General features: G+C 33.3%; 4 protein-coding genes across 4 annotated transcripts; 3 read left to right on the plus strand and 1 right to left on the minus strand.

Moving 5' to 3' along the window:
* The first annotated feature begins 645 nt into the window (after positions 1-645).
* On the plus strand, positions 646-2,298 carry LOC132310640 (PLASMODESMATA CALLOSE-BINDING PROTEIN 1-like). The gene is made up of 3 exons (XM_059808702.1): positions 646-712; positions 1,115-1,363; positions 2,196-2,298. Exons 1-3 carry the CDS (start codon positions 646-648, stop codon positions 2,228-2,230), a joined length of 351 nt encoding a protein of 116 aa, XP_059664685.1. The 3' UTR covers positions 2,231-2,298.
* A 3,854-nt stretch (positions 2,299-6,152) lies between these two features.
* On the plus strand, positions 6,153-12,099 carry LOC132309143 (CASP-like protein 2B1). The gene is made up of 3 exons (XM_059807491.1): positions 6,153-6,468; positions 6,602-6,734; positions 11,625-12,099. Exons 1-3 carry the CDS (start codon positions 6,158-6,160, stop codon positions 11,874-11,876), a joined length of 696 nt encoding a protein of 231 aa, XP_059663474.1. The 5' UTR covers positions 6,153-6,157; the 3' UTR covers positions 11,877-12,099.
* Positions 12,100-12,987: 888 nt separating this feature from the next.
* On the minus strand, positions 12,988-17,589 carry LOC132309147 (uncharacterized). Its single transcript, XM_059807495.1, has 5 exons — positions 16,856-17,589; positions 15,845-16,063; positions 14,352-14,450; positions 13,794-13,895; positions 12,988-13,686 (listed from the first exon to the last, which is right to left on the minus strand). Exons 1-5 carry the CDS (start codon positions 17,441-17,443, stop codon positions 13,465-13,467), a joined length of 1,230 nt encoding a protein of 409 aa, XP_059663478.1. The 5' UTR covers positions 17,444-17,589; the 3' UTR covers positions 12,988-13,464.
* Positions 17,590-21,071: 3,482 nt separating this feature from the next.
* On the plus strand, positions 21,072-21,918 carry LOC132309158 (uncharacterized). The gene has a single exon (XM_059807497.1). The coding sequence runs from the start codon at positions 21,116-21,118 to the stop codon at positions 21,731-21,733; it is 618 nt and encodes a 205-aa protein (XP_059663480.1). The 5' UTR covers positions 21,072-21,115; the 3' UTR covers positions 21,734-21,918.
* The last annotated feature ends 2,050 nt before the right edge of the window (positions 21,919-23,968 follow it).

A 23,968-nucleotide genomic window follows, 5' to 3' on the forward strand; every position in this document is an offset into this window, starting at 1 on the left:
ACAAAAGTTTTAGGCTAACTATCACACTACTTAACACAATTATTATTATTATTATTATTACAATAATTAAGTTATTGTCTTCCCGTGACCTTCAGAGGCACATGCACAAATATAAGTACATCCATATAGGTTTAATATATTATTTTTCCTGACCTAGAACAAACTGTGTAAAGTTTGAGTGAACAATACATTTATATAAAATAATAAAAATGTTACAAATAATGAGTCATTGATGATATGATTTGAACAGCCGGGTCATTTGTGTCACAAAAAGAACGGTAACAAGCTTAATTTGTAACTGACAAATCATTTTTATGTGCATCATAAAAGGTCGTTTTGAACTTGTAACTGATAATCATTTTTATGACATATCATTTGGGTCATTAGTAGCTCATTGATTTTGATTTTGATTTTATTTATTTAAATTTGTTTTACTTCAGTTTAAAATCTAAAAGAAACCGCAATTCAGGCATCCCAAGAACAAAATTAAGGAATGCAAAGAGTGTGGCATCACAAAAGCCACGAATTCTGTTGATGTTGTTGAATTAAATTCATACATATAACACAGATCTCCAACTGTTTGTGAAAATGACCATGCCAAGTTCTACTTGTAATAGAGGCCACTGCAACAGCTCTATAACAACAATGACATCTGTTTATTTAAGGATTCTACTCGCTTTGATCTTTTTGTCATCATTTCTACAAAAATCTGGTAATTTTTCAAAAACCCAATGAATTTCTTCACTTTTATTGATTGATTTTTACATCAATGTTTGATTTTAACTCAGATGATCATCACTATCATCAGAAATATATTTGGATGTTAATTTCAAGGACATGATTTTTATTCAATTTTTATTTTTTATTTTTCTCTTTTGGTAAGTTAATCATTATGTTCATAGTGAAATTAAAGGCACTGGGATATGATATAAAATGAATCCAATAGTACGTACTACTTTTCTAGTTTCATTTGTGCTATTTGAGAGCATCAAATTGGAGCCTTCGATTTAAAATTAGAGTTGGAGGGAATTTAATTCAAAATTTAAACTAAAATTTTCCAATTCAGTGTTCGCAAAGGTGACATTAATGTAATCGTTTTTGTGTGTGAGATTAGATGGGCACAATGAGGTATGGTGCATAGCAGATGAGCAGATACCAGAAGACGTAGTACAAACTGCACTTGATTGGGCATGTGGGAATGGTGCAGATTGTAGTAAGATACAAGTGAATCAGCCTTGCTTTTTCCCAAACACAGTGAGGGACCATGCCTCTTTTGCTTTCAACAACTACTATCAGAACTTCAAGCACACAGGAGGAGATTGCTACTTCAGTGCTGCTTCAATCATCACTAACTTTGATCCAAGTAAGAAAACACAAACACACACTCCTATTTTCAACCATCAATCTGAATTGCTCAATCCAAAAGATTTGGAAATTGATTCTGAATCAAGTGATTATTTCGGAGAACTTATTAGAACACTCCAGAACCATCGGTTACTTAACTTGGTGTTTCAGTCTTATCGAAACTCGGGTTCAATTTTATTTGTAATATATGATGTATTTTGAACTTCTGATATATCAACTTAAGGAATGGGTCCCACCTCAAGTTGTAAGCAGTAGGAGTGGCCATGGATCCGATTGGATCGGATTCGCGAACTCACAAATTATTTGCTCACCCCTCGTGAGTAGTTGGTGTGTAGTTTATTTTAGAGTTTTTGGTATATTATTATACTTTTGTGGGTTTACTTGTATTAATTCTAGAGTTTTGTATGCATTTAATAATTTCTCCATTGGAGAGGCATCAAAGAGGAAGCCCATATGCCTAACTTTGTCGATTCAATTTTTGGTTCTTTAGGGCTTTTGTTTTGGGCCTGTATTCTTAATATGATTTTTTTTAAATCTCTTTGGGAGTCTTTTTACTTTTGAGTATCACATTACAATTTTAGACTAATTAACCATACAAACTACTTTGGACTGAAGTATGAAAAATCTTGAATTTAAGATATAAAAAATATTTCATTTTATTTAAAAAAATAATAATAAGTAGGCTAATATATTATAGGTGGCAGGATGAGAGATTGTATTAATCATAATCAGCTATATAGAGTACAATATTTTGTCTAAAATGGCTTCATGAATATTCATATGTACAATGGAAAACATTCTTGACATTTTCCATTTTTTCTGTATGGCAGGTCATGATTCCTGCAAGTTTGAATATCTTCCCTGAATTAAGAGTTCAGAATACCAGTTCTTCCTTGAAAAGTTGATTTCTATTTTCTCTCTCTGTAGGTGTTTCCCAGAAAATATTTTTTCCATTATAATAATATTAGTATGAAATTCCTGGAAATTATTTAATTTGGCTGTTAATTTTAATTCATAGATTGTATTAATAGATTATAGAGAGGGCGAGACCTATATTACGAAAAAATCTAGAATTCTCCTACATATAGTCTTACGAATCTAACATTAACCCTACGTGTTATTACCAATTTCATTGTCATCCCATCAATCGAAGCATAATCTAGATCACCAAGCAATAAAAAAGGATTAATTAAACAGAAAAGCGCGGCAGTCAATCAAATTAGTCAAAAAAAATATATATAAAAATAAGATATGGATGTATATATATATATATATTTTCCTAAAAAGATGTGGATATTAATGAAGCAGTGTTATTGTGAACGATGATTTTCGTGTTTGGTACAGCCACTTTATTTAATTCCCGAATAAATCAAGGTAACAAATTAAGTCTTGATTGCAATATCTCAATGGTGTGTCATTTTTTTTAAAGTTAATTGAGAAAGATGACAATTGAAAATATATTATCCTATTTGGATCTTGTGACCTCCTTCTAGTGCTTTTCTTTCCACCACCTACAAATTGACATAAAGTGGAGTATTATTATTATTAATTATTATATACATGCACTCTACTTCTAATTCAGTGCTGTGAACTTCTGTTGCTACCATGCTTTAATCCAAAATCATGAACTTGCTAATATGTCTTGGTTTTCAAACTAAATAACTTTGAAAACTGTAAATTTTATAATTTTGTTTTTACGTATACGGTTAGTGAAACAAATTATATTACATAAATGGTGTAAAAATTATGTGAAATTAATGACTGACTTGGTTCAATTTTCTGATAACAGTTTTCTGTTTATTAAAAATAAAAAAATTGTACAAAAATTTGTTTGTTTGGCAATGAAGTGTGTTTTGAAAACTCAAATGCAAAAGGCCTATTTCAAGCAACCTGTTTTTTTTTTTAGAGTTCACTGAAAATATTTTCTATTTTTTTAAATATTTGAGTGACAAACCAAACATGTCATTAGTTCTTTATTGGTTTTTTGAGCCGTAAAATTAGGACTTGAGTAATGACACTGTCCAAAGAGAGAGCTTGGGATGTTCGTTGAATCTTGTCGGATAAGGTCCAAATGAGTTCCACTTGAATGCATTCAAAAGATAACCTTATTTGATTACATTTTTCTGTATATTTTCTTTTTATAAAGAGTATTGTTTTTTAATTTGGTATAAAGTTTGAGTGTCCAACAAATTTTTCAATAAATTTAATAATTTTCCAAGCCATACAATTAGGATTTTGGTACGCAGTCCAAAACATTTTTCAATAAATATAACCAAGTGCTTATATGACACTAATTAAAAGGATAATCTGCATTATTTCTACAAACAATATACAAGTCATATTAATCGTATTTGTCACTTTCATGTAAAAATTTCTTTATGTTTTATACTCAAGCACCCATTTTTCCTAACTTCTAACACTTTTTGTCTTATAAATAATAATAATAATTAATTTATTAAATAAAAAGGCTAAACTAAAATGCTACTCATTCTAGTGGCACTAGCTAGCAGTTAGTACCTCTATTTTTCACTTATCCAGTGAAAAAGGGTAATAGTGATAACATTGCTAGAACAAGTTGGTCCTAAACAAAGGACATCTTTATCTGTATATATATATTTTTTTTTTTCTCCCACGTGTTGAGGACCAAAATATTGACATGAAACATCTTCTAGCGCTTAGGCCAATCCAGTAACATGCTTTGTTTTTTATCTGCCCAAATTTTCAATCCATTTAATCCATATTGCTGTTTAGTTGGATTCATGAAGCTAAATGAAAACTACTTTTATAAATTCACAACCATGTATAATCCTTGGGAGCAAGATCAAGCAGCTGCACTTGTTATAATCCTCTCCATCTTGCTGCCACCCAAGCTAGGGTTCTTCACCGGAGTTTTGATAGTTTGGAATGATTATCCTATCTTTTTTTATAGTTTAAGGTATATATCATCCAATTAACTCTAGTAAAAATATAGAGAATGAATAAAAAAATGAGGTGTTTAATAAATAAAACAAAAAACATAAAAGATTAGGACATGTTTGGTTGGTGTTTTGTCTTTACATTTTTGTTTTAACTCTAAACAAAATAAAAGTGTTTTGTTATATTCTGTTTTGAATGGTAATTCAAAACATGTTTTGTAACGTTTATTTTTTTGTAAAACTTTTGAAAGCAAAAATATATAAACATGTAAAAAAAGTGTTGCAAGTTTTAAAGATATAATGGCTAATTTTTAAAAGGTCATTTTAATATTTTTTTTCATTTTGTTTTAGGTATTGTTCATTATTACAGCACAAAAATATTAAATTGGTGTATCGACTTTTAAACACTATTTAGAAACATTTCAGTACAGTACAAAATAATATTTTTTTTACCAAACATATTTTTTCTATTGTGTAATCATACCATACAAAAACAAAAACAAAAACAAAAACAAAAACAAAATGCCTACGGGACATATCCTCAATTTAGTACACAAACTGAGCTGATTTATAGTCTCAGAATTAGATTCATTTACAAAGTACATGTAAATCAACATGTGAACACCAACACTAAATGCACCCAAAATGGTCCTCCACTAAATCTACCCAAACACAAATGGTCCACCACTTTTCGACATCAACATCTAATATCATAAATCTGTCATTCTAGCTAGCAGCCCTTACCCACTTTTTTTGAACTTTTTTTGGTGTCGTTTTGCTTAGAACACACATTCACACTTGATGATGATCTTAGCTCAACCCTACGTGTGAATGACATTTGCCTAAGAAATGGGTCATCCCAGCCATCATAAATTCCACCACACCTTCCCAGGTTCCCTCAGTGGGGAGGGTTTTAAGACACTCCTCACCCTTATATGTCTTCCCTCTTTCCTTCCCTTTCTTTTTCTTGGGACACCAACCCATTGCCTCTTCCCAAAAACATTACTCCTAATTCTCAAGCTTTCTTTTCCCTCAGTAGTCACATATTATCAATGCATTTCCAGATATATATAAATTATGATTCGTCGCATTGCCTGTACAAAACTTTTTTTCAAGTTCGATACGTGATTAATATCGGTTAATTTACATTGATTTTGTCCGAGTCCGTTATACTACGACCGAGACCGATATTATAAATTATAATACTATGTATAAAATACTCGTGTCAGATCCTATGACAAGCTTAAAAAAATTTTTAGATATGACGAACACACTATAAATTTTTTCCTTAGAAAATCTTTAGATATATTTTACAAATTAAGAAAATTTTAGTGGGCACGACCATAATTTATAGTAGGTTGTTTTATCAAAAAAAAAAATAGTAAGACATTATTACAATGTTAGCAAACTTTTTAAGTACATAATATAAGTAAAGAGTATGTCCCTAGGGGCAAATCTGGACCCCCCTTCCTGAATTGACAATTATAAGATTGTCTACCCTTACTTGACACTTACAAGATTGTCCATGCTATTCCATTTTAATGCGGGCTTTTCATTCAGACAAGGATCCTTTTCCATTTGAATTTTCTTTGACATAATTAAATGGATAAGATTGAATTAATAAATAAGGTCCACTAATAATAAAACAATCTCAATTACTGAATTCAAAAGTAAAGAATCCTGTGGGTTAGTTCTAATAAGGAGTACTATTTACCGCCCTAAAAGACAAAAACCTCCAAGATTAGGACACTTGGCAGTGGCAGAGCTCAGTATCATAAATCTGGCAATTAAATAACACAGAAAATGAATTAGATTTACAAATATTGAGAAAACGTGTTGTGGGTGCGTCTATTTAAGCGGTGGGAACAGAGTTGTTGATGTTTGTATTTTGGACTTTGTTGGGTTTTTGTTGTGGGGTTAAAAGGTCTCTTCGAGTGGTTTTTGCTAGTACTCTTTTGGTAAAAATGAGCTATCTTGGTGTTGGGTCGAGTCCGGGGAATGTTCCAGTTTTTCATGGGAGCAATTTGAGGATGGTTGACCGGAGGGTGAGGCTTGCAGAGTTGGTTTTGAGGTGTTTGATCTGTGGTCTAGGTGTTCTTGCAGCTGTTCTTGTGGGTACTGATACCCAGGTTAAAGAAATCTTCACAATCCAAAAGAAAGCTAAATTCACCGACATGAAAGCTCTTGTGTAAGATCTTCAACTCTCTCTCCCTCTTTCTTCCCCTCTATGTGTTTGTATTTATGTGTGTGTGTGTGTGTGTGTTTGTTTTGATCGAAGTTTTTTAGTCCCTAAATAATCATTTTTGTTATCTTTGTTGCAGATTTTTGGTGATAGCCAATGGGTTAGCTGCTGCATACTCACTGGTCCAAGTGTTGAGGTGTGTTGTGAGTATGGTTAGAGGAAGTGTGCTCTTCAATAAGCCCTTGGCTTGGGCTATTTTCTCTGGTGATCAGGTATTTCACAACCCACTGTTTGATGTTCTGTTTCTTCCAGCCTTACTTTGTTAATGTTTGCATCTAGGGCTTTATTAGTCGCCCATCCTTGTTTGGCAACCTAAACTGCATACGTTCACAATACCACTGATTATAATGCTGTTTGATACATCAGCGTTTCCGGGGTTGGGTCGGAGAGGGAAAGGGGAAATAATTTGTCCTCTCCCTGCTTAAACCAAATCCTCTCCAAATCAATATTCAACAACTTAATAAATCTATCTTTTCGTGCCCTCATAGCTGTTGGATCGAGAGGCTAACCTCCTCTGATCTATCTGAGGGAATTAGTTCAGTTAGAACAACCTAATTATAGCTTTTCCCTTAACCTAAATTGTGGACAACTATGTAAATCTAATAGAATTTGGAGGAAGTAGCTTGCTTTCGTGGTGAATATTTAATAATTTTATTACTTAATTAATAACTTTTATAATAAAGAAGAAAACAAAACCTATTATATTATTAAACATGTTATAAAGATTAAATATTTTTAAGTGAGACTTGAGAGACCATTGTGGAGAAAAATCCTGATTTAGAACTCCTTAAGCACTGTAAGTCTACTCAAGAAAAATATAATATCTAGCTGAAATTTTTTGAAGTGTTTGCTTACTAGATGGTTGAAATTTACCTAATTATGATAGTTGCACATCCATGAAACCCATTATAGCTCCTAAATTTCTTACTCTGGAGGTCATTGAATGTGTGCCATGTGAGAAACAAAATTGAAGAGGCAGTAGTTGTGTGAGGCACTATTGGCTGTTGCTCAATGTTAGGCCCTAATATGTGCTGAATCTGAAATTCAAACCTGATAATTATCCAAGAGCTGCTAATTTGGTAAATAAACCAAAAATATCAATCCCAATACCCCCACCCTAACTAACCTTTACTCTAACCATGTAAAGGCAACAACTGGTTCCATCTAGTTTCCACATTAATTTTATTTGGTGATGACTAATAAGTGCAATGACATACATAGGGTAGTTTACCTCTTTGGATGTACCTTCTTATACAGCTTCAAACCTCAAGTTCACACACACACACACACACATATATATATTATATATATTTATTTAATTTTTCCCCTAAACCACTAGTTTTAATAAATGGTTGCCCAATGGTATCATTAGTTGTAAGTACGTTGTAACTGGACCATCTAAAAATTATCTTATACACTTCGTTTCAAATGTCCACTACTTTCATCGTAATATTACTTATATATTATCATAGTAATTTGACATTATATACAATTTCAAATCATAATCTAACTTTTGAAAGCAAAGAAAAAATATGTTACATGGACTCTCTAAAAGTTGGTGAAGTACCCGTGTCGGACACACAATACTTGGACATAAGTATGGGATGTGTGATCGACACTTTTGGTTGAACATCTACCTAAAAATCATATCCAATAATTTAATATTGCTTCAAAATGAGGGCGTTTCCAGTTTAATCTTGATTTGGTGTTGACTCATAAATGCTATGACATATGCGGGACAAATTTCCTTATTAGATGTACCGTCTTTATTAATATATATTTTCCTCCCTAACCCACTAGTTCTAATAAATGGTTAATTGGACCCATCTAAAAAGTATCTTATACACATTGTTTTGAATTGGTTCACTACATTCATCCTAATATTAATCTTTTATATTATTATAATAATTTACTTATCAAAAAAATATATATTATCATAGTAATTTGACATTATGTACAATTTCAAATTATAATCTAACTTTTGAAAGTGAAGAAAACCTATGTTACTTGGACTCTTTAAAAGTAGATGAAGTACCTATTGTTGGGAAACGAGCAAGTTTTAAAACTTTTTGAGGGATTTTGATTCATAAAACTTGATTCATCACATAGAGACAAGTTTTATGCAAAAAGAAAATATGATGTATCATTCAATTAATGGATCGAATACTTACTTCAAAGGTCTAAGTAAACCTTTAAATCTTTCCTCTAAAGTGAATGTTCTCACTTATTGTAGATCCATTAGCAAGATGCCTTCTCCTTAGATCTCCATCTTCTTGGTACTTGTTTTGCCTTTAGGAATCACTCATAAGCCTCCATGAATGACCTTGGAAAATTAGGCTTGTGGGAGCCTCCATTAGATGAGAACATAAACCCTAATTTTCTAGAGAGAGAAAATATATTCCTTTTTTCCTTCTCATAAAAATCACTCTTAAAATATACATAGACCATGTATATATATAGGCAACATAAAGATAAGGAAAAGGAAACAATAAATCCTTCTCAATCTCTAATTCACATGTCTCAAATCTAATATGATTCCAATATCAAGTTGGGCTATGAGTGAGAATCATTTAGGCCTATTATTTTATTGGCTACAATGAATTAATAATTGGTCCGGTCCATGGACCCAATTCAATTAATTCATAAATTAATTTCTACTCCACTAAAAGAAATTAATTGAACTCCAATTAAATAATAAATAACCTCTAAGTCAATATTACACTTTGACCCCTCTATGCATAATTAGTTATCGGATAAATAAAACCATCAATCCGACTACTTAATTAATATATTTATTTTGGTACCTTTGATTATTTCTGACTCGATCACAATAAAACATTTGTTTGACAAAAATAATAATTTAAATAAATAAATTTGTAATAAATCATTTTGTCTAAAAACACACGAAGGCCTTCGAATTTACTTTGTGATCAACCATAATCAATACAAAATAAATACAAGTAGTAATGATGCAAATATTGAAAATATAACCCTTTAACTATTAATTACATAACTACCCAAAGTGTCGGTCTAAGGATCCCGAAGAATCCGCCGAACAAATCAAAGTAATTATTAATTAATAAAAGAGTTTATACTTTTCTCATGCTTAAGAGTCAAATGTCATGACGGTGATAGGGAGCAATTGCATACAACGGCTTTCGTAATATATCTCAACCTAACGCGAATTCAGTTCAACTCTTAATTAATTATGAGTCCATCCATAATTACCGACTATGAACAATTTATGATTACTATTTATATACATGTATTGATTGTCATCACATACATATATAAATATCTCTTGTAATCAAATGGACACTATCAATTCCATAGTGAATCGAAACATAATACATTGAATTCACCAATTGTATAAAGCATAAATATTTCAGAAACGTCAAGAACATATGTCACTATAATCCAGATAGAAATTTGCTATGCCAGGGCAGATAAATCCCAACTCCTATATCAGACATAATATACTTGGACGTAAGTATGGATGTGTCTGACACTTTTGGTTGGACGTGTACGCAAAAATCATATCCAATAATTTAGTTTTATTATGTTTTTGCTTCAAAATGAGGGTGTCTCCAGATTAATCTTGCTTTGGTGATGACGCATAAATACAATGACATATGACATTTTTGGGACCAATTTCCACTTTAGATATACCATCTTTATCAATATAGCTCCAAGCCTCTAGTTCAAAGAAAAATATATACACCCCCCTCTCCCAAAAAAAAATCTCAGTAGTTATAATAAGCAGTCACCCGATGATATTTTTAGTTGTATCTGGACCCGTGTAAAAATTATCTTATACACTTTGTTTCTTAGCCTTATATATTATTATAGTAATTTGACATTATATACAATTTCAAATCATAATCCAACTTCTGAAAGCCAAAAAAAAAAAAATGTAGACTGAAGTTTGATTGTCTTAACATCAAAAATATTGATTAATAAATACATAATATATGACCAAGTTGAATATAGTATGAAAGCTTAGTGATTATGATTGATACTAACAGAGTGCTTTTGATGATTGACACAAGATCTCATACCTTCATAAAAGATAAAAATGTGTACCATAGGAAGCAATGGTATACAAATGCTCTAAATATTTCCCAAACACTATAGTCATTAATCTTGCTCTCCATGGAACAAGGTAAATCCGCTTCTATTGTACTTATTATAATTTTATTTTTATTTATTAAGATAGTTCATTGAATTCTTGTTTTATAAACATCTAACGTGATATCAAATTTTTTACTTCTCTGTAAATACGTTTTTGGGGCAATTCAAATGATCAATTTTCAAGATAAAGGTCATGTTTTAAAATATAATTAGTTTTAATTGAATCTTCAAATATCTCGGTAGTAAAAAATATAGCAAAAAATTTAATTAAATAAATTACAGTTTTTGCAAGACATCGATCATTTAGGGCCTATTTGGATGCCTCTTTATTTAGAAATGTCCCATGTACAATTTATATAATAATTCATTGTGAGAATTCATCTTGAATTGATCCATTTATAAAAATGGTAGACTTATCCATATTTCTTTGTATGTGATCAATTTTAAGTTTTCTCGAAATGGCAAAATTCTAGATTTCAAACACTTCCATTGAAATGACTACCAAATGTTTCCTAATGTTTTCATACAAGAAGATGAATTAAACATTGAGATGCTATATAAAAATGACGAACCCATTTAAAGGGAATTTCTAGAATTTGTGCGTGCTTTTATATTATTCTCCTCACCACCCACCCAACCCCAATCCCCCAACAACCGAAAACCAACTGACGAACTCGTGGTTCTGCTACTTCTTAGAAATCATCCTGCAAGCCGTGTTGATGTGTGTTTGGATTTGTAAATGGGAGCATCTGGGAGATTACCACAGATAGACTAGTGTAAACGCTCGTCACTAATGTGAATGATACATGATCATATGTAGGGCTACCATTTAATTGTGACACACTTCATTTTAATTTATTTTGCGTGACTAGAGTTGAACTTTCTTTATATTTGGAAGACTGAATCCTTATTGGCTTCATTTGATGACCTTAAAGGTACATTAATGCATCCCTACTAACTCATTTGTGCAGCTGATGGCATACTTGACATTGGCTGCTGTGGCGGTTGCTGCACAGTCTTCAGTGATTGCTAAATTTGGGGAGCCAGAGCTACAGTGGATGAAGGTATGCGATTTGTACGGAAAGTTCTGTAACCAAGTGGGGGAGGGAATAGCCAGTGCAATGGCAGTTAGCCTTAGCATGGTGGTCCTATCTGGTATTTCAGCTTTTAGTCTCTTCCGCTTGTATGGAGGCAACAATGGTAAGAGCAGTACAAGAAGGTAGGCTAGCTAATCTATTGCTTTTCACCGTCTTTAGAACCATAAAGATATGTAACTCCATGGCCTTTTCGTATATGTGAAAAGAAAGTTAGTTTCCTGTTCAAATAATAAAACAAGGATGGGGCTTGTGGAGTTTGTCCATTAAGTTGTGTATGTTGCATCTGAACTACTAATTTGAGGGTTTGATTAGTAATTAAAAGAAAACGCATCAAGAATGAATTCCAGCATTCAGTTTTTCTCTGATAAATCAACAACTTAAGAATTGTTATCACGAAAACACTAAATGGTTTTGGGTTGTGTTCTTGTGACTGTTCACATTTTGATTTCAAAAAGTTTGAGGGAGAGGGAGCCCATTTCATAAGTTGTCATAAATTGTTGCACTGCCTTGATGCTCAAAGATGATGCCAGTTCTACAAGTTAGTTGAGGATTGTTAATCTGCCAGAATGTAAAAAGTAGTCAGCCTTTAATTACCTCTGCTTGTTTTTCATATCATTCCATTTTGAAGACATTCTTATTGATTAGAGAATGAAGTGGAGGTATGATCCTCATATGGGCAAGTGGTTGGGAGTTAAATGAATTGAAGAAGGTTGATCTGGGCAATTAGTTGAGAGCTAAGAAATGAATTGGAGTAGGTTTGTTGAACGACTATATAGTATAGTACCTGTTGACGTGTTTTCCTGATAACCCTAATTTGCATAATACTCTAGGCTTCGATAATGTCAGTGTCACTCCATCTTGTCGACATTGTCTGTGATATAAATGGATGAAATTATTTATAATTTGTTCAACCTCCTGAAGGCCCAGGTTCTTTTTAATCAATGATTAATAAACATAGGTCTAATGATAATATAATGCGACACTTCCAACCCTCTAATCCTGAAAAAGTTATAAATCAACATTCAAACACAAATGATGAATTGGGTTTTGAATTGCATGAAAATGTACTGGTGGCAACCTGAATTCGGAACCCAATTGGGTTGGAGTTTCTTCCAGCATCAAACATGGTTTACAACTTGACTACTGCTATACCAAAGCAGCGTTTGCAATCATAACATATATATATATATATATGTATATACTATAAGAGCAATTTTGAAAGCTGGTTTGAGCATAAAAATATCATCCTTGTGTTTCTAAATCCAAAATTTAAAATTGTGAGCAATATAAAATCTTCAATTATGGCACAGCAGAAAACAACTTTCTACTTCCCCATACAAAATAATCAAATACCAAACACTTGATTACAAATATTTATATCCGATAGAAAAATGATAGCTCAGCATCAAACATGTGCAGACAACATCCTATACCGCATCTTGGGAGTTTATTCAACTTATGATCAATCAAATTCACATTCCTTTGTGATTGGAATGCAGACCATGCACTAGTCCTAGTGACAGTAAAGACTAAAAAATGAACCTCAACTACTTCACCACTGAAATAATCGCAGATGTTGGCTGGTGCATCTTATGACATATAATAACACATGGACCACTCACCAGAATTCGAGTTTACAATCTGAGAAGATAAAAGAACCAAGGATAAAAGGAAATAATGCTCAATAGATGGAAACTCCAGGCTGCTAAAGAACTTAGAAAAGTTTATGATGCGTTTGCTTTCCATATGTGCATCTTTCATCTGATCTACGAGCTACTCGGACTGCGGTGCTCCCAGAGCTGGAACATTGGCAATGATCTGAACTTTTTGACAGCTTCCTCGCATGGGAGTCGAAGTCAATCTCATGGCATATTTGCATATTGTTATTGTACATTCTTTCATCTCGTGGAGACTCATAACCCATTGCCTCAAATTCCTACAACATATTTGAGAAGTGGGGCAGCAAATGTGAGTGGTAAAATGGGCAGCAAAAGAGATTCAGAAAAATCTCAAATTTTTTGAAAAAGTAGTGTATTCACTTACCTTTGACTTTGTGGAATAGTAGGGTGTTAAACAGGGATTTAAATCCTTGAGGAACATGTCATCTGGACTACCGGGGGTTGTGTGATCCCCAGAGCTGAAATCCTGAATAAATTGTCAGTCAGATTATCATTGAATAAAGTGCTCAAGAAATGTGTTCTTAGGACATTGTTATTCTGGAGTTTGTACAAAAAAAAATTTAATAAAATAATAAATTAATTAATTGGAAAACAAATTTGAGTCATCATATTCAAAAGCGGAATGCTTCTCAAGGTGAAATCTGATTTGTAGCATTCTTCTGGCCACAGGCAGAATCAAACATCATACAAGGACCAATTAGTTTGTTATTTAAATTTAAAGCAGCACCATCATCATTATCAACCTAGCCTTTATTTGAATTTAAAGCAAGACGAATTATTTTTTATTCTTATTGCAACATCATAAAAATGCATTGATTTCTCCCATCATTATTCATGTTGATGCTTCCCAACTGGGAAGATGCTTGTATGGCATAAGCACTAATCCTATTCAATTGGATTAATTTGGATATTATGAGTTTACCAGAGAATTAGCAGCCTCTTCTTGATCAAATGCTGGTGTCCTAGGAGAGCTGGCATGAGGATCATAGCAGCCCCTTACTGAATATTTTTCCGACTTCACCTGTTCAATTAAACATAAATGTAAGCAACTCAGACACAAACTAGTGCAAGATGCCGTTATATAAACAAATCTAAGTTTTTGCAGGCATGAGAAGACATCAATCCAACATAAAAGTAACAGCAAGGACTCATTTTTGGCCAGGCATTGCTTTTTCCCAGCTTAGTTATTGATCAATTGGGTAAAGACATAGAAGATGAAGTTGAATGGTATATGTTATTTATTGACGACATTATTTTAATTCATGAAAATAAAGTAGGGATGAAAGTTAAATTAGATAGAGACAAGCCTTAAAGCCAATACGATTCAAGGTAAGTAGGGCTAAAATCTAATATACGAAATATAAGTATATGGTGTTAGCAAAATCTAAAAATATAAACAATGATATTTGAAAAGATTGACGTTCGAGAGATGCCAAAAGAGAATAAATTCGTTATCTAGGCTCCCTTGCTTATAAGGGACGGAGAGTTGGGCAATAATGTTACTCATCAAATTAAACCATGATACATAAGGTGAAATTATTGCATATTGTGTGATACATGAATGCTTCTAAAACTGACGGATAAACTTTATAATCAGACATCATCTATGATAGAGAATTTTGGGCGTCTAAGAATCCAACATTTTCATAAAATGAGTGTGATTCAGTGAAGATTTTGAGATAAATGCCAGATATACCAAGTAAATATAAAATTAAATGTCAATATATTAGTGAGATGGCAAAATGTCACCCTTGGAGACAAACTGTGAGAAATATGACTCAGATCAAATACTAATATTATAAAGCTAAGAAAAGTGACGTAGTCTAGAATCTAGGTTGGTGGTAAAGTTAGGGAAATGTCTAAAATTAACTTTTTGATTGAAGTAATGAAGAAAATACAATTGCATTTAAACTAACTAAACTTTGTTATCAAAGGCCCAAGGTGCACTAAGGTATTAGAGATCCTTTGGAGTCTAGGCGCAAGAAGCAAGGCGAGGCACACACCTGAGTGAAGCGAGGCACACAATTGAAAAATTAAATTACTAATAAAGCATATTCATATTCCATATTAAAAGCGCAAATGTTGTCAAAGGCGCATTTGCGCACACAATAGGCACTAGTGTTCCGCTTGCATGAGCCTGCAGCCTAGGCGCGTCTTTAACAACATTGCTAAAGTTATGACATAACTTTCACAGGTCAATATGACACAACATTATTCACGAATGGATCCTAAATAACTGGAAAGATTTGTTCTGGTCGAGTTGAGTTGAGTTGTATATTGACAGCTTAAATCTTAATGTACTCTGGATGACTACATGTTAATTGAATTAGTTAGAGAAGTGTAAAATAAGACAGCACCAAGTTCTACTTACAAGAAATATTATGGCAGTCTATGGTTATAATCTAGAGTTGCTACCTCTGCAAGATCCTCAGCAAGGCATTGAAGTTGGCCGGTAAGAGAAGTGACCTGTCTCTGGAGACTTGGGATAAGTTGTTTTGCCTGCTTTAGTTCCGAACCCTGTTTGTCCAAAAGCTGCTGAAGTTGTGAATTCATAACGTCGGGGAACAGTATAGCGCTCTTCAATGCATTTATCTCTTCCCTTTGGCTCAAGCACAAATTCTTCAGCTTCTCCACCTGCAGAATCAAACAGTAATGATTAAAAATTGAAAAATAAAATTAAAAAAATAAAATAAAATAAAAAACTGATATTTCAATTCGATCACATGCTGTGAAACTAATCCAAGAAAAAGTATAAATTCTAATTTCAGCAAACAAGAAGTTACCGAACAACTTAAATTTGTTATATTTCATAATACGCAGATACACAAACAAACATACATTAGTAATCAGTGACGCAATCTATATTACAACAAGCATATACCATCAAACAAATTCAAACAGCAGTGGCACACCAGTAAGTCTCAGAAGAACCTGAAGTCCCAATTTTTAAAGGAACCACAAATCATCAAAAGCTACTACTACTTTGTAGTCAATAAGACCATGAAACCACCTCATCCCAACAGTACCACAAATACGTCATCAAATGTATTCTGATAACCCACACCCGGTGGCTTAGGCACACAAAAGAGTTATAACAGCTAAAACTTTAACAATCCATGAAATGCCAACACCCCAATTTCACAAATTTGGACAAAATTAAGATAATACGTCAATTGTGGAATATGTTTACAACCTCCATCATCTCTCTGTTCCTTTTTTTATTTCTCAACGTACATAGCCAATTGCATTGCATCAAACAATTTCAAACAACAAAAACCATGTCAAGAACATCATGAAATCTCAGAACACCCCAAATTTCTAAATTTTCATAAACCCCAATTCACCAATTTATCAAACTAAAACAATTAAGCCCATGTGTCTGTACTCTGTAGATATATGTATTTTAAGTATATAAATATGTATCACCTCACTGTTCTTCTCCTCCAATATGAGTTTGAGCTCATTGATCTCCGCCTCCTGCTCCTTATTCTGACTCAAAAGCTCCCTCTCGCTCCTAAGCACCATCGCCAAACTCCTTGTATTCGCCTTCACCTCTGTCAACGCCTTCCTTTCACTCTCATCCTTCCCCGCCGACCCGGAACCAGAACCCTTGCTGAACAACTTCCGATGCAACCCCGAAAAATTCGCACCCTTCCTCGCCGTCTTCTTCAAATCCTCGGCGATAAAGTCCGCCGGAATTACCAGAGCAGTCCGATTCGCCGTTTTCGGCTTTGACCGCTTCTCCATAAACTTCTTCACCATGGCGCTCAAATTCTGCTCGTTCTTCGCCTTGATCGGAGCTACATCGGAGGAGGTCTTCGTCTTGACGAGCGCACGGGAAGAGTTTTGGGGGGCCGAGATGGCGCTCGTGGATTGGCCGCGGCGCGTGTTGGAGGCTCCGATTAGGCGTTTGAGGGAAGAGTGGTTGGGTCTGAGCTCTGTGGACGATGATGGATCTGATTGATGAGATTGTGTGGAAGAGCGAGAATCGAAGGAGTTGTATCGAGAGGCCATGTTGGTGGAGTGATTGATGCCTCTGTGTGTCTGTGTGAGGATAGTTTTGGGAGTGATTAAAGTTCGAATTTTTAGGATAGAAGGACCATTTCTAGGGTTTGCTCCGTAGTGGAGTATGTGTCTCTGTGTAATAGAGAGAGATACAGTGTGTCTGAATTCTGAAATTGAAGAGAGAGCGCGTCGAAATCTGAAACTATAAATGGTATACGTGTCCGGATGAGATTGCTCGCGATACGCTGGCTTTTGGCGCTGTCTGAATTTGAATTTTCGCGTGAGAGGCGCGCGATGTTTGCGTGACACAGTGGCACTAAATACCCTTAAATTTTCGGGAGTATAAAATTACGGAATAGTTGGCGGGAAAACATATTTTTATTTTATTTTTTTAATAAAATTTTGCTTGCTTAATGCTTTACTCAGGAAAAATAAACAAATTAATAATTAGCAATTTGATTTCTTCTTGCGGTTATTGGAGAGTTTATCTCATCTTCTTCCATCTATTTGTCTAATATTTTTGTACCTTATTTTGCTGTTCATTCACGGGATTAAGATTGAGCGTACTTTGGATTATTATTTTTACTCTCCAGCTAATTACCAGTACCCGTCCATTTTAAGGATTCTGTACCTTGTTATACTGATATGACATAGTCGATTGGAATTCGAGAATTCATTCTCCATAATTATTTGTGATGGTATGTATAAACATAAAAGACATACAACTAGTGTTACTAGCGTATGCGTACGACATAGATATTGTTTGTTTGGTACATTTTTGGTGGTGTACATATCGGATGTTTATTGTACTATATGAATTGTCTAGTTCTGCACAATCTCGACACTCTTGGTTTTAAATTTATTTGCTTATACAAAAAATAATATTATCTAATGAAAAAGATTTAATTAAAATATTCAATCTCTATACGGAATGCATTTTTGGGTGATAAATTATTTATTGCAGCCATTACAACAATGATGTGATACTACAAACATTCTGTCAAATCACATATATCAATTTTTTTATTTATTTATTGTAGGTCCACATTGTTTTGGTGGAGTGTTTGTACCCGTCATTACACCATGTTATCGTTACAATGAATAATTTATTACAGTCTTGAAAACTCCTAGTTTAATTCAAGGGACAAGTGCAGAAAACATCCCTAAAATATACTCTACATAGCCCTTTTACCCCCTATTTGAAAAAAGTATGCAAAAAATATACCTAATCTTTTCACATTGTGCAAAAATATCACATGTGATATAAATTAGTGTTGTAATACCCGTTTTATCTTTTTACTCTTCCAAAAATAACCAAGGGGTATATATGTTATTAATCTTATAGTATATGGGTGTTATGTGCACATTAACTTTTATATATATATATTTGAAACTTTTATATATATATATATATCTCTAAATATTTTTTTTAAAAAAAAACTTGAGAATTTATAGAATAAGGATTTGAATTTTTTGAGATTCCAGTTTACTCTTTTCTACAAAAATATTTATTTTTTTATTTTTTGGTACCAAAACTGTAAAAAAAAAAAAAAAAAAAAAAAAAAAAAATTCTCAATATTAGTGTACACTGGTTTTCGAAGTTTGAAAAAATTTTGTTTTCTTTAGTTTGTACTTTATTTTTGTTTTTTATTTTTTATTTTTATCTTTACTTTTTTTTTATATTTTTATCTTTACTTATCCATTGCCGGGGTCCTCCAATAGTGTCATTTTATAAAATTATTTATTTTTATATATTTTATAAAATGGTTCAGTAAGGGTAATTTAGTCAACTTTAGATTTAAATTTGTCAAATGGACCTATTTGTACCAGATTTTGCACAAAAGGGCCATCCTCCAATAATGTTCTTTTCGGTTATTTTATAAAATAGTTTAATAAAGGTAATTTAGTCAACTTATGCTATGTTTGATGTACAGGAATGGAATGGAATGCAAGTGGGAATGGAATAGAATGATCATTTTCATTCTATTGTTTGGTTGTAAATATGAAATGTGTAGGAATGAAATGATAATAACAATTCTAATATTTGGTTGGACTAATTTAAAATCTAAAATAGAATAAATTTTAAATTGAATTATCCAAAATATTCCTCTTAGTAACAAATAAATTAAATTAACAAAAAGACATTTTTTAACAATTTTTAAAAAATAAATGGTAACAGTGGTGGTGGTGGAGGAGAAAGTGGTAGTGGTGTTGTAAGGCAGTGGTGGTGGCAATGGTGGAAAGTGATGATAGTGGTGGTGGAAGACGGCAGTGGTGTTGGTGAAAGGTGGTGGCAGTAGTGTGGTGGTGGTGGAAGGCGATAGTGGTGTAGGTGGAAGGTAGTAGCGATGGCGATGGTGGTAGTGGTGGAAGATAGTGGTGGCGGCGGCGGTGGTGGTGGAGGAAGATGATAGCGACGGTAGTGGTGGTAAAAGGTGGTGGAAGGCGAAGGTGGCGGCGGTGAAAGGCGATGGCAATGGTGGCGGTGGTGAAAAGCAATGGCGGTGATAGTGGTGACGGTAGCAATGTTGAAAGGCAGCTGCGATATGTGGTGGTGGTGGAAAGCGGTGGGTAATGGTGAAAATCGGCAGAGGTGGTGGTGGTAGAAGACGGTGGTAGTGGTGGTAGTGAAAAAACAGTGGAGGTGGTTGTGGTAGAAGACGGTGGTAGTGGTGGTAGTGAAAAAACAGTGGAGGTGGTTGTGGTGGAAGGTAGTGCTAGTTTTTAAACTTGAAACATGAGAGTTTTTTGAGAAGTTTTTTTTTTTTTAAAAAAAAAACACTTGGGAATTGAATGACCATTCCAGGGGTTTAGTTGTGGAATGGATTTTCAATCCAATAGAATGGTCATTCTCACTTTAAATTGCACATCAAATAAAGGAATGGTTGAAATGGGTATTACATTCCATTCATACACATCAATCACAACATTAGGGTTTAAATTTGTCAAAGGGACCTATTTGCATCAAATTGAAATTTAAGAGTGTTTTTTGCACGTAAGAGTATGATATGCAGTGTAAGCATACTTTATAATATTTTCCGCATGCAACCCTTAATTCAAATACTCTACTAAGATAAAATTTAATAACCATTAAAAATGCTTTTAAATAGTGAAAAAACAATTCCAAACAATTTATTAAAAGCGAATTGAGTTATCTGACAGAAAGATTTGAGTCATATATAGCATTGTAACGTTAAAAAAGAAAGAAATAATTTTGTTAATTATTCGTAACACATTCTAAAAACTCAAGGAATGTTGTCAAATTTCAATCAAATACATGTATCAATTAAAATACCGACTACCGTCATGCTCTGAAATCATATCAAACTCAACAAATTTTAAGTTAAAAAAAAAATATTAATGTCACATAATGAAAGTCATTTACCATGAGCAATAAATTACCCTAATTTGTACCTTTTTATGAAGAAATTTATCCCATTAAGGCAACATAATGTCACCTTTTGAATTTTTTCTTCTTCCTCCTTTATTTTTTATTTATTTATTTATTAGTATACTACCATACTCTATATGTGTAACATTTATATATGACGTGGCACTTGGTGATTGGTCTTCTTGATGTGGGGATAAGGCAGCTTTGGATCCTTCTGTTCTTTCACCCAGAAGATAAGGCACCAACAAATACTTGAATATGCTCTGAATTCATAAAGAAGAATCAAAGATATGAACACCTCTACACTTAAATCTCACTTGATCTACTTCCCACGCCATAGCAATCCCACAAGCCCACCTGCAAAACTTCTATCCCTAATAACCCCCATCAAAATCACTTCATGTCTAAAACACCCTACGAATCCTCTAAGAACTACTACTACTACTACGACCCTTTCTAGACAAACCATAGGGTACCCTACAAAAACCAGTCATATAAACAAACCCTCTACCTCAAACCTCATTCCCGCCAAATCAGAAAGACCCTCGAAGGAAGAGTTCCCTCAAGTTTTGCCAAATGGGTATTCAAGGGTTGTGATATTTGGGGCTGTTTCTGTAGGATTTGTACTGTTTCTAATGGGGCTTGATGATCACAAGGCACTGGCTTTTGGTCCAGGAGGGCCATTGATGGAGGATTTTTGGGAGAACATGAGGAGATATGCACTTTATGCTCTGACAGTGAGTACTGGTGTGGCTTATGTTGTGTTTCAGCCCATAGTGGAGTTGTTGAAGAACCCTATCTCTGCAATTCTCATTATCACAATCATTGGGGGTGGTTTCTACATTGTTTCCCAAGTTGTCTCTGCCATGGTTGGTGTCACTGATTTTTCTTATGATTATAGCTATTAGATGGAGAATTTTCATATATATATGTGTGTGTGTGTGTGGAGAGAGAGCAATGTTAGTATTGATCCATGTTTCTCTATTTCTGTTTAGTTCAATTGCAAGAACAAAGTCACTTGGGGACAATTTTTGTCCATTCATCTGAACTTATCTTTCCGAATTTATGATTCTGGTTAGACGTTTTACTGTCACAGTTTTTTGGTTCTCCTTTGCGGAAAATACTTTAATATTTCTCAAATATTTACTGATTAAATGTTGATATGCGTAACAAGATTTACTTTTAAAAAATTCATTTTTTTCTTTATGTGATAAGGTAAAATTTGTTAATGAGATATATGACATAGTAAATGACTTGTCAATGAATTAGATATCTAATTTGATCCAATAATTCCCGTATAAATTGAATTTATAATTCCGTTAATAATTTGAATTCCATAAGTTGTTAGTTAAATAAATTGGATATAGATTATAGTTATAATAATAATTCGGTTCGATGTAACATAACATATAATATGTTACTTGTCAAAATATATATATATATATATATATATATATATATATATATAATATGTTACAAATATATTATTAATGTTATAATATATAATATTTACATATTATCAAATTCATGCATCTCTCTGTTTTCTTTCTTATTATTATTTTTTTTCAAATACCAATATGCTATTATTCTGTTTTTGGGTTGTATTATATTTTTCTTTTCCGGCTTCTCTCTCTCTTCTTCTTTTTTTTTAGGCCAATTGAAATTTTTATTAACAACAAACTACTTCTTTAATGATTCGGATTATCATATTGATTAATAACCAAACGAATCGGATATAAATGGATATAAATTTACTTATAAATATATTCATGAAGTTATCAGATTAAATCGGGTTAACTATACCTCTTTTCGAATTCGGATAGGTTGAGTCATAATCCAATCGAATCTCATCTGTTTATAGTTTTTTTTTTTTTTTCTTCTCAAAAGGTGACCTGGGATCATCATTTCATGATTTAACTTTTAGATCTTCCTAGTAGGGGGTTTGGGCCAGTCACCCGAGTGTTGACCAACCCGAATCCTAAGTCTGGCCCACAATTCAAATTCTGGCCCAAGATTGTCTTGGCATAATATGATGGATAGATAGCTGTGGACGAGTGGGCTTGTCTACACCAAATGGAGCTGGCGCGACCTGACCTGTTGACAGCTCAAGGTTCAACGGTGTTGGTCCAGTAATGACCGATCCAGCCCAAACGATTGGATATTCCAAATTTGGGCGTACCTCTTTGCACGGCTTGGGCCGCTTGACTCGACGTTAGGACAGTCTCAAATGTAATAAAAAAAGCTCAAAATAGGCCCCAACCAAATTACAACATAAGTAGAGTGAATGGTGTAAGTCTGGGATTGAGACTTCGGTATACAAGGGCTTGAGGGGGGCCCATCTCAGTGCCACCAGTTTGAGAGCAAGTAAAATTTTATTTTGGATGAACTATTGGACGGAGATAAATGCATGGGCTCATAAAGGTTACCACTTTATGATGTATATATTGTCGATCCCGGATTCCAATTGCACTTAGGAGAGATTTCAATTATCTTCAACAAACAAATACGCGTTTCTAACCCTAAATTTGAAATTATATTTAATTATGTTTTGGGATATTATTATTTATCACATATTTGTATTTATGTGATTATATCATCTTACAATTGGCATATTTTGTTGGTTCAAACAAATGGTGTGTAATGCCCTGCCATCAGTGGAATGACCCTGTCCTATCAGCACATGACCCCATAGCATCTTGCAAATCGTTCCAAGGAACAGTCTGTCTAGACAGAACATTATACACGTTTCTTCTTTATGTAGACTTATTCGAAATTCGCTACAATTATTTAGAGTTATCTTGACTTGTATAAATTGTACATAGAAGTCTACGTTGAACCATTTACACTTGTACATATGTTAAAAATAAAGTAAGGAAAGAGTCAAACGAGTCTCATTCTCTCAAACTCTCTCAGCCGAATTAGCACTTAAATGGGACAGAACTAGAAAAATTTGGCAGCGTAAGAATGAACTGATGATTAGCTTAAGACAATTCTTTTTTAGAGTATTATTATTTTAGAGTTTATTGGATTCAAATATTAAGAATAGTTAAATGATGCATAATGTTTGGTTTGTGTTTACCACAAGAATCTCACACCCCCTTAAATACGGTCAATTCGACAATATAATTGAACAAATTACACAC

This window comes from Cornus florida, unplaced genomic scaffold (assembly GCF_030987335.1).
Source record: "Cornus florida cultivar Cherokee Brave unplaced genomic scaffold, ASM3098733v1 CherokeeBrave_3.0.0_Hap2_Chr01, whole genome shotgun sequence".
Taxonomy (NCBI): domain Eukaryota; kingdom Viridiplantae; phylum Streptophyta; class Magnoliopsida; order Cornales; family Cornaceae; genus Cornus; species Cornus florida.